General features: G+C 45.7%; 1 protein-coding gene across 6 annotated transcripts in view; it reads right to left on the bottom strand.

Annotated features, from left to right (window-relative positions):
* Nup214 (nuclear pore complex protein Nup214) overlaps positions 1–14742 on the bottom strand; it is a 221979-nt gene that overhangs the window by 63555 nt on the left and 143682 nt on the right. For all 6 annotated transcript variants that reach the window (XM_077673352.1, XM_077673339.1, XM_077673343.1 and 3 more), the window contains 3 exons: positions 14168–14296; positions 7274–7398; positions 4769–5152 (listed from right to left, as the gene is read on the bottom strand). In XM_077673352.1, coding sequence (XP_077529478.1) covers positions 4769–5152; positions 7274–7398; positions 14168–14296 — 638 coding nt within the window. The remainder of the gene's footprint in view (positions 1–4768; positions 5153–7273; positions 7399–14167; positions 14297–14742) is intronic.

The raw sequence follows: 14742 nt of genomic DNA on the forward strand, positions 1-14742 counted from the left end.
AAACCGTTCAGACCCCTCAAACTACTGCCCAATTTCTCTAACATGCATCACCTGCAAGCTCCTAGAACACGTAATCTACTCCCACATCGCAACGCATTTGGACCTAAATTCTTTCTTTTTTCGCAACCAGCATGGGTTCCAGTGAGGACTCTCGTGCGAGACGCAGCTGTATGAATTTACTACTGATCTTCATTTTAACCTTGACTCCTCCTTTCAAACCGACGTAATATAGCTTGACTTTTCAAAGCATTCGATCATGTCCCCCATCAGCGTCTTATAAGTAAACTTTCCTCCCTCAGCATTGACCCATTAATTATAGCTTGGATTAAAAATTTCCTCACCGATAGGGTTCAATTTACTGTTGTGGAGAATCACCAATCAACTCACGTGAAGGTAATATCCGGTGTTCCGCAAGGGTCAGTACTTGGGCCACTTCTATTTCTAATCTTTATTAATGACATTCCAGACGAAATCTCATCAACCATTCGCGTGTTCGCAGATGACTGTGTACTTTACCGCCGCATTTCAAGTAGCTCTGACCAAAATATTCTTCAAAATGACTTATCTAACATACAAAAATGGTGTTCACGATGGCTGATGCAATTAAATATAAATAAATGTAAAGTCATGCACGTTTCGCGCAAGCGCAGTAACTTTTCTTTCCAGTATTCGGTAAACTCCAATTTCCTGACCCAGGCTGATTCGTATCGATACCTCGGAGTAGTGATATCAAGCAATCTAACATGGTGCGATCACATACAGCAATTAACCGCCGCCTCGGCTAAATCACTTGGATATATCAAAAGATCGCTAACCTTCTGTCCCCCCCCAAATCCGTAAACTGGCTTATGAAACTTTTACACGTAGTCAACTTGAATATGCGTCGGCTATTTGGAGCCCCCACCAAAATTACTTGATCGACTCACTTGAATCAATTCAGAATCGTGCCGCTAGATTTATTTCCTCACAGTACAGCCCCCGCTTAAGTATTACCAGTATAAAACAATCTCTTAACCTGCCCACCCTCGAAATCCACCGAAACGTTACTCGGCTATGCCTCTTGCACAAAATATATTATAATTTCCCCTCACAACGCGGTACGGTCCTTCTCCCTCCTGCCCGTTCATCGCGTCGCCTTTTTAACTCATTAAATTTGCAGCGCCTGCATGGATCAACTAACGCTTTTAACAAATCCTTTTTACCTGAAGCCATAGAAGAGTGGAATAACCTACCCGAAACCATAGTCAACGAACGTGACCCATCAGTGTTCAGGCAGTTAATCGTAAATCATTTCAGTTGTTAAGTTCACGCTCCTCTCTTCCGTTGGTATGCGGTCGTTCACCAGGGCTGACGAGCTGATGGGAGGCAAGGGAATGCCGAAAAGGCGCGCGCGTGCGGGCCGGCTCGCCAGGGCTTACACAAGAATGCTAGGCTGGGATTACCGCAGCTCTTCCCACGAGTCCGGCGGCGGACGACGGCATTCCTCAGGGGATTAGCGACTCCCTCGTTGTGCCGGCGCGCGCGCGCGGACAACTGCGGGGCGTTGAAGCGAGGACACTGGAATGTTGTCCGCGCGAGGACTGCGCTAGGCGTTCGGCTTTGGCCTTGTGTATGTGCTGCCCGCCTGACGAAATGGTTTGACCACTCCGTGCGGTCAGTGATTCTAGGTCAAGGAGTGCTATGAGTGGGATTGTGTGTGTGATTGTGTGGGCTTGTGTATGAGTGACATGTGTGGGATTGATTGGTTCATGTGGCCAATCAATGGCTTATATTAATTATTCTGAAAGGGGTCTTCGCTCCTTATTTTATTGTTACAGCTCCTTTAGGTACATATGTACATATATTTGCTGTGTTGCTGCCATTTTTTTATGAATCTGCCTCACTTCTACGCCTGTACCATTGACCATCACCTGCTGTGGAATTTCTGTATTTTCTCCCCCCTTATGTAATACCCCGCAAGGGGCCCTTAAGGGTATACCGTATTTACTCGCATATTCCTCGCACTTTTTTTTCAGAAAAGTCAATGCAAAGTTAGGGGTGCGAGAATTATGCGGGGGAAAAAATCCGGTGCACAGTGTTGCCAATTTGCCTTGTGCCAATCCCGCTAAATGTAGCGGTCGTTTTTTGTATATGTAAGCTCAGTGTTGCCAACAGCAGCTATTTCTTTTTATTTTATTATTTACAACGTAAACAGTCTCCCGTCGATCAGCGATCAAGAAATTGCCGCCTTTGCTTTCTGGCGCGCGCCCTATCTCGTTGTCGTATGTGCGTGCCCTACTCCAGTAACGCACGTTGAAGTAGGTGACGCCGAAGTGCCTGCCTGCGGCACGGTTGCCGTGTTCGATCGCGTACTCTTTCGCTTTCAATTTGAAAGCGGCAGTGTAGCTGGCGTTCCTCCCCATGGCGAAGCGGCACCAAGCACAAAACAAAGAGATCAAAAAGTTCTCAAAATGGCAGCGAGCTATCCACCACTGACGCGAGTGACTCACTGACTGCTGCCGCTCCACGGCGGGACCACGACGGTGACACGACGACACGACAGCGGGCTGCGCGAACACCGTCTAGTTGCGTGCACGCGAAACATGCGCGAAACGGGCTCAAGGACAGTGTGAGTAGCGTGTTACGGCGCCTGTTAGGGAGTAGCCATGCAGGTTGTTAGGGTGCCTGGATGGCCTTGGATACACAGCGCTCTCCGCCGAACGGAGAGGCGGTGGGGGAGGGCGCGCGTTGGAGAGCGCGTGCACCATGCGGGTTTCGCGAGCGGGCAACTTTCGCCACTGCAAAGTGTGGGGTGCGAGGATTATGCGAGGAACCAAAAAATCCAAGTTTTGGTGGCTCACATTAGGGGTGCGAGGATTACGCGAGTGCGAGGATTACGCGAGTAAATACGGTAATACATGATGATGATGATGATGATAGCCCGGGGTTAGCGACGCGCACGTTGGCATTTATCGTTGTCCAAGATGCCCAAATACTGCCGTGTCACTTGCTGTGCACAAAGATGATACCCACCTTTGTTTTTATTTCTCAACGGAAGCATGACTCGAGCCCTGCGTGAAGTCGCTTAATTTGTGGGTGTCGATTTCCCTTCACGCAGTAATATTCACATGCATAGTTACGAAACGAATAATATGTGCCGGACTAAAAAGATCCCAAAGTGAGCTATTTTCTAGCCCTGTATTTGCCGCGGAGCACTCCTCCCTGCTCGTAGGTAAGGCGCACTGCATCGGTCAGATTGTATTTTATCGTGAGGGTCGAGTTTTGAGTCTGCCGTTCGTGCTTTGACCGCCCGTGTTTTTTTTTATTCTCGACGTTCGGTAGGCTTTTATGGAAGTACTACACAGTCTTTCGTTTGAACGTTACAGGAAATAAGATTTTCGCGAGAGTTGCAACCTTCAAGTAGCGCCATGAGTAGCGCAAGTAACGTACGTAGTAATTCCGTGTATCGGTCATTTACCGCTCGTCACCTGCTGTTCGACCGTAGCCTAATTTTCCAAGATCAAATTTTTTGAGCGTAATTTTCTAAGCGGTAGTGTGCGCCCAGTTTTGTTGTCCATGGCGCGAGCAAAGGACACTCAGCGGTCGCCGCGAGGCACGCGCTCACAAGCGTTCGGCATTTTCTCACTGTTTAAGGTTTTCACAGTTTTTTTTTTTTTTGCTGAAGCCTATGCATGTGCTGGGAACGCTCGGCGGTCGCTGCGAAGTACGCGCTCATCAGCGCTCGGCAATTTATTGGTAACTGAATTATTCATTGGCAATTTATTGGCAATGTTTAACGCGTTACACGCCACACACGTTACGCGCTACACAGTACGGCCAGCTACAACAGCGTTGCTGTTAAAAAATGCCAGGTATGGAATTTATTTTGTTAAGTGTTTTTTTTTTTCTTTTGCAGGTTTCCTCTGTGTCCCAGAGGATCCTTAGCGTATAGCTATATCACGAGTGCCCCCCTCCCCCATTTCCCCCTCAGGACAGCCTGCAAGTTTCGAAGCGTTTCAGGAATGACCTCCTGAGAAACCCGCGGGATCCGAACCAACACGGATGAACTTTCAATGTTTGTGATCTCAAAGGGAGGAAAAAAAAAAAAAAAAAAAAAAAAAAAAAAAAAAAAAAAAGAGGGGGGGGGGGGGGGTGAGAGAGAGAGAGAGAAGAAACGGTGCCTGCCGGTGCTTCCCTGACTGCTTTTTCGAAGCATAATGCGTATTTACGAAGTCGCCCGCAAATGTGGGCAACAGAGAAAGGTCCACAGATCACTCGTTGCTCATTTTGCTGCGCTTAAAGCTGAATATAAAAGGATCGCCAAGTCCAGAAAGCCCCTCACAAGCTCCGTACCAAGCAATCCCACGACCGCCATCCCCCAACACGGCGCCGCGTGCTCGTTTCGTTTTTCTTCCGGTAGATGGCGGCACTTTTGCATAAGGTCTATACACGCGAAAATACGGTACTTTCTATTTAAGGCAAAAGCCTCATGTGTCATTAAGGACGAAAAGTACATGCGAAAACTGAGTGCCATCGTCATCAACACAAGTGGTACCAAAAGTCATGTGAGCTCAGCGGTGGAAATTGTGCAGTGGAAGAGCATTGTGATGCACTTAACTTTTTTTTTTTTTGCCAAAAAATGTTTTTTAGGACCAGAATGAATTCCAGGGAGTTGCCAAAGGCCAGTTCTTCCAAATCAAACAAAGCTGTACTTTGTGTTTCCTTTAAAAGGGGCCAGGAAAGTACCAGTAACCGGTGCACTAGGCCCTAACGGTAGCCGTTCACTAACCTCAGGTGCTTGAGTGGCGGCAGCCGATGCGGCGGCAACACTGACAGTTTCTGGCTGGCTCATAGGAGACACAAACGGCTGGAACAAAGACGTGGACGCCGCTGCCTGCGACACTGGACCAGCAGTGGTAGTCGACAGCTTCAAGGTGGATGGCCCCGAAGGAGCAAATGTGAGCAGAGGCTTGGGAGAATCCTTAGCTGTTCCCTTGGTTTGTAGCGGGGCAAAGATGCTGCCGGTGGCAGGTGTACCAGGAGTGTTGCCACCGGTAGACGACAAAGGAGCTGTGAAGCTGAAGGCAGCGGCTGCAGACACAGCAGCAGGGGATGATGACGGAGCACTGGTATTCCCGAACAGGGACTTTGCTGGTGCCGTGCCCGGCAGGCCCTGAACAGTGCAAGTAAACGTGCAGAAGAGACATCAGAACCTTCCCGATACAACAAGCCAAGAAATGCACCACTCAAAAATAGTGGCCTTGTTCCTGCGTTCCTGTTTAGAAGCAGTTTGAAGCTACCAGCACCTCTGCCAAATCCACAAGCAATGTTTCCAAGACATGTTGGCAATAGTAGGAGCACTTAAGAGATTTAAATGTAGGCTACTTACCATGCAGTTTACTGGGATCCTACCACACTGGCCAATGTACATGAGACTGCTAAGGACGGCATGGGGGATCACGCGCACTGTGATTTGATGCACATTAGGACAAGGCGTACCATTCCAAATATCTACAATATTCCAACGGTCCAAGCTCCCCTCCACAGTTGTTGTCCAGGCTTGTAGCACACTGGACAATGTTGTCTAGAAAAAGTATGCCCCACACATTTTCTTCTTTGACTTCATCCCCCTGTTTCTTGAGAAATGGACTGGATGTTCAGCTTTTATGGAATCAAACCGAAACCTTAAAAAGCTTGCTCCCAGCGCAAGGCAGCTCTGAACCCTAGTCGCAACACTCCTTATCCAAGTAGGTAAAAAAAATGTGAGAATCATTTCAGAGTCAAAATCGAAGTTTTGGTAACAGTGACTTCCTATGTAAGTTCAAAGTCTGCAATTAAAAATGCAAACAAATACACACACCTTTGTTTGAACTATCTCAGATATAACAAATTACACCCTAAACCAAACACCTGCAATGCTGTTAAAATCACATGCAAATTATAGCGATTACAATGAACTTTACACTGGACATACTAAACTCACGAGTGCTTACAACCACAGCTAAAATTCACATCTTTCGGTTGCAGCAATGAACTTACTCACAAGGCCTTGAAAGTGCAAAATCAGTGCCCTTTCCCTTGTGGCCCAACTGTGAGAGCGATGGCTCTTTTTGGAGCGCTTCTATTATCTTTATGTAATTTAAGTAAGCTTGCTATATCCGGTAATTTTGGTTCTATTTTTCATTCACTAACTCAGAATGATGGCACACAGCACAGGAGACGTAGACAAAGACTATGCGTGGCAAGGACTCTATGATGGCTTGTTGGCATGAGTGATTTGCCTTTTCAAGTTTCAAGTTTATTTCCAACATTACAGTGTTGGGGGTCCACCAGGCGAAAAAGCGGTCAGTGACCACTTGAAGGGTGCCTGGCAGCCCGTAAACACAGCAGCTGTTTGGCAACAGTAAAAAGCATACACATGATAATATATATACGTGAAATTTACAGATATACAGATGTAGAAACACACCTATATACGAACAACAATGCACAAGTGTACACACTCTTAGATAATATTAATCATGACATACATTAAGTAACAATAGAAAAAAAAATGCATAGACACAATAAACACAATTCTGAAATATAACAGAACCAGCTATACCTTATCCAAGGCATGTGACACTTCACTGTGTGAAACAAAAAGAAACCAGAACAAAGAATAGAAGCCTATACAAGTGCACAAAAGTAAGACCAATAACTATCTTGCCACAAAATATTTTCGCAGATTCGTACACTTTCTGTAGTCGATACCATCTTTTTGAAATTTGTTAAGGATCGAGGGCAATGAATATTGCAAGGACTGTAGAAAATACCCGGTGCACCGAAGGGGAACGAGCCACCTGTCACCGCTGCGTGTGCGAGAGTCACTTGTTTGAAGAGTAATGCTTGAAATTCTTGTAATGAAGTTTCTGAACTTGTCATTAGAAAAAAGATACGAATTAAGTAGACGGAAATTATAGAAATTCCTCATGCTAACTATTTCATGTCGGGAAAACAGCGGTGCACTAGGATCTCTCAAAGGGACATTTGAAATTAGTATACAAACAAGGAATTATCACAACTACAGCACAAACTGGAGTAAAAAAAGGTTTCTTCATGCAAGTTTCTACGATAAGGTTTCACAAAAACCATTGCTTGGATGATGCAGCATCTGCTATGGTATCTCGGTGATCATTCCCACAGGGACCTACTGCTAGTACGAAAATGCACGTTGCCAAAGGCCCTCGAAAGCTGAGCTCCAGTACAAGCGTTACGGCATGCTACTAAGGGGTGTTCAGCGCAAAGTACTCACAAAGCTGGTCCCAAAAAGAGGCCCAGACGCGGCAGAGCCTGGGAGTGCAGATGCAGTGCTTGTGCCAGCCAGGAAGGAAAACGTCGGCGGCTGTGACACTGCCGGAGCAGCAGACGACACTGGTGCTAGGGACAGAAAAAGGCAAGTCAATGTGGTTACCCTCAGCGGAGATTCACATTAAAGATGAAGGAAGGAGAACACATTGCAGCATTATTAACTGGTGTATTTGCACCAGTTAACAAGTGCAGCATTATATTGCATAACTAACTGGTGCTTTTTTTTTTGCATGCCCTTCAACTTTCGACTTCACTCACAGCAGGAACACACAACCCCTTAAGGGGGCAGTTGGGTCTTTGGGGCCGAAAAACGGTCAAAAAAAGCGTTTTCTCAAAAATGGAATTTTTGGCCTCCACGGCCATTTTTCTAACAGTCTGTAAATTTCCTCATCAAAAGGCATCATATTTTGTTGTTATTATATTATAATAGCTCTTTAAAGTGCACTCTACAGCTCAGTTAGCGCAGAATTCGATGGTGAAACAGCACTTTTCTTGCAATGCAAAGCTAGCATTTCATCCTCAGATATCTTGGCACCCAGAGCAGGTACAACTTTAATTCTTTTTGCTTCTGATACCAAAATGTGTGGAGAATACAATATAGGAAACAAATTTTTTAAATGGAGGCTTTGGAAAATTATTATTGTGTTCAACTGGCACCACCTGCGAGCCATTTCTGGCAGAGTGCGGGAGAAGCGAAGTTCCCTGTGTTGTAAAACGACCAAAAATAGTCAAATCAAAAAAGTTCTTCCTATGTTGTATTCTTTAGTCATTTGTCTGCCTAGCCACGTGGTAATTGCCATTCTGAATGGAGTGGTTATTTTGTAACTGTGTCCCAAAATAATGGCAATTAATCATTAATTAACTCAAAATATAATCAGCTTACAAAAAATCTAATAGGAGATTTGAAATCAGCACAAAAAACTCTATAATGCAGCGCAGTTTCATTAAAATTGGTTGGTAAATAAAAAATATGGCTCTAAGACCAGTCTGCCCCCTTAACACCATTTTTCTCTGGCTCAAACTAAACAAGCATGCGACACCCATATTGTTGCGTGTTTAATTGTATGAGCAGATCGGAGAGAGCTTTTGGTAAGAGTACGACACCCCTCCGTATGGCATTACAGTGGAGCACTAGAGTTCAATAGGGTGTAGTTACGCTGAGACGGTAACTTCGTAGTGTGCGCAAGAAGTGTTGCGTCGTGAACGGTGTAAATACTTAGTCTAATTCTCCTTTAGAAACAAAGTTCCTTCGGTTTTTAGCATGTTCATCCCTTCATGATCAGCGAACAGAACAGATACGCAGTGTGCGTCATGCGAAGGAAGAGTTTGTGCACATTTCATTGTATGTATTTCTGCTTGCGGAAAACGAGTGTGTGCATATTTTTTTTACATAGTGCCAGTAGAACCAAGTGGTAGCTGGCAAAGAGGGTAAGAATATGCAGTGCTCAACTGGTTGATAGTAAACCATGTACAGATATAAGATCTCCGTCATACCCGCCTATGATTTTCCCACCTATCTACTGTCAAGTGCCCACAATATATGTGAAGGCAGGGGCTCCGGTTATGAACTGCCAGTCTTTTTTTCTGCATTTGCTGTTTATCAGGTAACTCCTTTTTGTGTCTTGGCATCTTGTGAGCCGTCCCGAGCAAGAAAACTGAGAGAGCATTTTGTTGACGACTACGAACATCAATGTAATCTTCTTTTCTTGTGCACTGCGAGTATTTTTTCGAGCCATCGCGGCTAATAGATCGCGGCTTTGAAGCTAACCACCTTATAGCACGGGTAAGACCTATAGACCTATGTGTTGACGAGTGTGAATTTTGCTGACGATTGCGAACTGCTAGTTCACGTTTTCTTTTTTTATTTTTTGTGCTCTACTTACTGTGCTGGATAAGCACCGTGGAGATTTTCTGGACCAGTCGCGTTTTTTCATCACTCGCTGTGGCTGCCAAACTTATTAACTGGATGAGAACTACTGTTCGATCAGCTATATCTACAGCTCCATCCAAGAAAGTCACCACTAAACGTGCTCCATGTAAAAGAGCAAAAGACCGTCCGGTTTCAGAACTTCTTTCCCGTCGGGGCGTCTTTGAACTGCATTCTTTTTTTGCCTATGGGCAATGAAATAAGCAGAACAAACCCAGCTCTTGTGCACACGCCTGAATAAATACAGAAACGACGCTATAGAAGTTCTGATTTCATTTTTAGTGCACCGTGCATGCGGCGGATCAAACAGCACGAAAAATACAGTAGCCACCTCTTTCAAGGTTACTTCCGCACATAGTAAACGACTTTCTCGCAGCGAATCTCAATTGTCAATTTGTTAAGCCAATTTCGTCAAAACATAAGCATGTTCTTTTTTCCTGAAGTAAGCATGCGTCGGTTCATAAGTGGACGGTTGCAAGAACGAACCAGTGTGTGTTAACGCTTCCCTTTTGCCCAGTTTTTAATGCCACACGAGCTCTTGCTCCAAGCAGTTGCCCTAAAATTTACAAGTAGATAGCACTAAAGTAAACAAAAAGGTTAAAAATATACGGGTGTAATACTCCTTGCTTACTGGGTTTATGCTTGCTTGAGAAATGCAGCTACCTGTGACAGTGCCGTTACGTGCGTCGCCGCATGGTGCAGGTGCGTGGAAAACGTGCTCGCTCTCGAGAAGCTTCCCGCCCTTTTTCTCACTTGTGCCAATAAAAAAATCCAGAGCTGCCAATGCAGCAAAATCGGCTCACTCCGTTGATTCTTGAGCAATGGCTAGCGCATGTTTAGCAGGCACCTGCGGCGCACCTTTCCTGCCATCGGATGACAGGCGCAGCTGATGGTGGCGCTGCCAGGGCAGAGCAGCGCGCCCTCTTTGGGTGTCGCACGCTCCCCATACTTTCAGTACATCACAGAGCTCAGCCCACATGCTGTAGGAAGGACAAAGCCAACAGAAGACGTAAGCAACTACGTGCCTGGAGCCATCTCCAATACCATTGGCCGCTCTATGTCCGCCCACCCCCTTACTTAGGATCCTGTCTCCCTTGGCGTCCATTCCTGTAGCTACATGCTCAAGTATGCTCTCCCACCTGTTGCCCATTCTTCGCACCAGGTGCCCTGCCAAACTCCATCTTCATTAGGGACACTATAACTTTGCATTGTTTCCGCTCACTTTTTTTTTCTCAGTAATGCTTATTCATCCCAATACAAATCCTGTATCCCTGTTCCTTAAGTTGTTCAGGTGTTCCTTCATTTTTAAAGGAGTACTGACACGAAATTTCTCGCTTTCAGTTTTTATGCTACAGTTGAACCCCTTTATAAGAGACACGTACCGGGGAGCAGTTTCTGTCTCTTATACGAGATGTCTCTTATAAGCAGGGTACCATGTTTTCACTAACTGATTAACCCATAGTTCAATGTGGGTACCGTATGACTAAAATAAGCTCAAAAGAACACTACAGCATGTTGCAAAAGATTCATTCAAATTTATGTTTGGCCCCCAGAATTTATGAAACTTTGTTTGCTTCATGACTGCATTTACACTGTTTTTTACAACCGATTCTACAAGCTTTTTTTCCTTTCCTTGTTTGTGGAAGATGAATCGTAGATGTTGAGTTCACAAGCCTGATGAATAGTCAGAGAGCACAGCTTCTTCCGCTGTGTGCTCAGGCTATTCATTACGCTTGCAGGAGTCAACGTCTGCAGTGCTTCTTGATTGGGAGCTACGCGAGTGGGAGAGCCTGCATGTGCGATCGCGCTCCATCCAATGGATGGCAGTAAGCTTCGACCACTTCTGTCAGTTGCATTTCCATTGGCAGGGGGCTTCTCATCGTCATTTCATAGCTGACTGAACCACTTTGTGTTTGCTGCAATTATAATAAATAGTGACTGCAGGTGTCTGTTGTCCAGCTGTGTGTCCACAATGGAAGCAACTGCAATTAGTGACTGGTGGCACTGCATCTGAAGTTAAAATGTCTGTTACAAGCGAGATTATTGATTAAACTTCAAGGATGACTTGTCCCTTATAACCAATCTTCTACATCCGATGTCTGTTATAAAAGAGGTCGATTTAATGGGAAAGATAGGGCAGCCAACCATGTGGGTGAATAGTGTCTCTTATAACCATTTGTCTCTTACATCAGTGTCTCTTATAACGAGGTTCCACTGTATAAAGAATACCTATTGGCCCAGTAATTACGAAAATCGAACCGAAAGCCGTCCGCCGCCAACACAGAATTAATTATAGCACGTTTATTGCAACCAATTTCAAATTTGGTCGCCGCGCGAGAAAATGGCCATTCGAAGGCCAGCCTTACGTCACGGTCTCACCCGTGACGTCAGGGACATTTTTCTTTTCTCCATGCGTTCGCCGCATCGTCTGCTACGATTGCACATGGTCCGCACTCGCCCGCGCAGTCGACATGTCGTCTGAATCGTCAGACTCGGATGAGTTGCTGCCACCCGACAGACAGAACAACTTTATTTGGCCAGGCGATTAGGCCGGCGATGTCTTCGCCGTCGTCCATTTTTTAATATCACGGCTGCTCGAACCGACGCAGACCGTGATAGGAACAGCTTGTCGCTACACTTCTAATCAATCTGATCGCGAAAACGAAGCTCCACATGCGAGAAAGTAGATGTTAGTGTGTTGAAAATTGTGCTAGGAGTTGTTATCAGCGCTGAATTTAAAAGTGGCGTTCAGATATTTGCCGCGATGGTAAGCCTACGCTGACCGGCAGCGGAGGTTCGGCGCTCCGACCCAGCACTGCCCGCACGGTGGTGTGGCGAGCGGCCGAAAGATGGCGCCACCTGCGCGCTAGAATCAAAACAGGCCGTGGCAGATGTCTTGGTCACCGATCGCTGAAACGGAAATTATTGCCAAAATAAAGCTTCATATGCTAAAAAGGGGATGATAGTGTCGTGATAAGTTGTGTAAGGGATGGTCATTCGCAGTTGTACAGATACCAGCGATCAAATAGTCGCCACAATACTAAGCCTAAAGTTCCCAACACCCAAGGTGACCCGTGCAACCCCGAGCCCGCTGGCTTGGGTGACAGTTCTTGCGGCGGCCGCCGCGCACGAACTTGGGCCGCGTCGCCGCGGTGCCCGTCGACATTGCGCACCGCGCAGTTTTCGGCACCAGTGCCGAACACCATTGCTCACACAGCTACGCCCACGTCTCCTGCCCAAACGAATACCGTCGACAACAGCAGCGCAGGATATCGTTTCCGGTTCCGAAAACGACTATATGACGTCACCCTGAACCGGCCAGACATGCAGGCCAATGTTTCGTCACGCCGAAAGCGATTTCGCTAGTGCTGCCGATTTGTGGAAGCTCGCGGCCTGGACAATCAAAATCGATTTTAGATGTGATTCCGGCCGCGGATCGCTGTAAAAATTTCTGTGAGGCATCTGTACAAACTACTGAAGCCAATTATATCATTTTTTAGGTGTCAAAATTTGGTGTCAGGACTCCTTTAAAGTACTAAAGAACCCTTCTGAAGACCCGTGTGAGTTCCTTCAACACCCTGTTTCCAGAAGGATTCTATGGCTGCATTAGTTCCCACCAAGACAAACGCTTTCTCACAACCTAGAGAGACCAACTGCAGAGCTTTGTTGACCTCTGCAGATTACTCTATCAGTACTTGGTTGATGACATTGATGTGGTTGAGCATCCAATCACCCTCTTTAAATATAGCCTGTTCAATCAGCTATAAATCACAATCAGCTACAAAAGCACAGAAACACTACTGATTTTACACCTAAATAAACTACGTGGAAATAGAAAGCTGCAATTACAACCTGCATGCTCTGCCATGCTATTTTTACTGCCCTCACAGTCAAGGAAAGGGCACCACTGGCAACAATGCTACCGCAACGTAACTGTTTTCGTCGTTTTTCCCCCCTTCCACTGTATTATTATTAAAGACAAAATATACCACCCTATTTTATTTGAATTTTGGCAACTCATTCAACTCAAGTTCCAGCCGAAAAGACGCTAGAACTAAGTATATATTTATACTAAATACTGAAAAACTCAAATTTTTCAAACAATTTTATCAGCAGTGATGAAATTGGGGGAATACTAAAACAAATGCTATCAGAGAGTTACCTGCACACTAGCACTGAAGTGGTACTATTGAAGTGGAACTAGAGGCACCACTACAATATCCTGCTTCTAGGTGGTGGCTCTGGTTGACGGCTGCCAATCACACAAACGAATCCCTGTGATGTTACAGGGCCTCGGTGAGAAAGTGACTGGCAAGCAGCAACTACCATATTTTCGTGCGTATAACCCGCCCATGCATATAACCCGCATCTCCACTTTCATCCTGTCGGAAAAGAACAAAAAAATCCTCGCGTATTGCCCGCACATTTGATACAGGAAGGGCTGCACCAAAGGTACTGCTCAAACAACACATCACATACTATGTAGACAAAAAAAGCATAAAATTCAGTTTTTAGAGTGCGCTCGTCCTTGTTTTTTCATCCTGGTCCTTGCATGTTTTGCGCAATGGCTGCCATGGACGGCTTAGTGCTGCTCCTTAGGAGCTTCGCGGCACAACACGCATATCCGTGAAGCTGCATTAAAGAAAAAAACCTGTGTATTATACGCACCCCACTTTGCTACTGAAATTTTTTTATTTTTGGTGCGGGTTATACACGCAAAAATAAAATACGGTAGTTCATCTATTTCCCCTATCTGGCTTAGTTCTTGGAAGTTACCCAAACTGTCAGTGGGCCAATGCAGCCTCTTGAATTTGAATAAACGACACCTGCATTTTGCCTTCACGACCCTTCTAAAAGACAAAAAAAAAAAAAAAACCGTAACAATCTAACATGCAAAGCTAGCAAACACACCATCAGGGGACTGTGGAGTTTCCTTGGCAAGTGCAGGAGTGGGCTTGGCCTTTGGCTCTTCTTTGACTGTTTCACCTTCAGTGGGGGAAGTGGGAGGGGTGATATCCTCGTAGAGCTGTCCTCCTTCCCCTGAATAGGAGAAATAATGCTTGTAGAGCAGAGCACAGCGCACCTGAAAAAGTGGTACAGGTGCAGGGCGGACTCGAGGCAAAAACCACTTGTCCAATTCCCCCCACCCATGAGTCTGCTAACCTTCTACCTTTCACCTTAAAACTTCTTGCCAGGGATGCACACCACACAAGTATGGGGGCTCAGGGTCTGCAGTGTCATTACTCACAACCACCAAGATTGCTCAAGGTGCTTCCGTGCAGGGGCCTAATAACATTACAGGCTGCAATAAGGGCGATCTGACACTTGAACATGCACATTTGCGAGCCGCAAATATTTGTGCTCGAACATTAGAGCCCGTTCGTGTAAGCTAATACATGCTACGAATACAAATATGAAGCGTTAACACCTGCATATAGAGCGACAAATGCGACACAACTTCTGTTGCTCCAGTTGCACTGCGTTGT

This window comes from Haemaphysalis longicornis, unplaced genomic scaffold (assembly GCF_048455015.1).
Source record: "Haemaphysalis longicornis isolate Haplotype H1 unplaced genomic scaffold, Haemaphysalis longicornis Haplotype H1 scaffold_1, whole genome shotgun sequence".
Lineage (NCBI taxonomy): Eukaryota > Metazoa > Arthropoda > Arachnida > Ixodida > Ixodidae > Haemaphysalis > Haemaphysalis longicornis.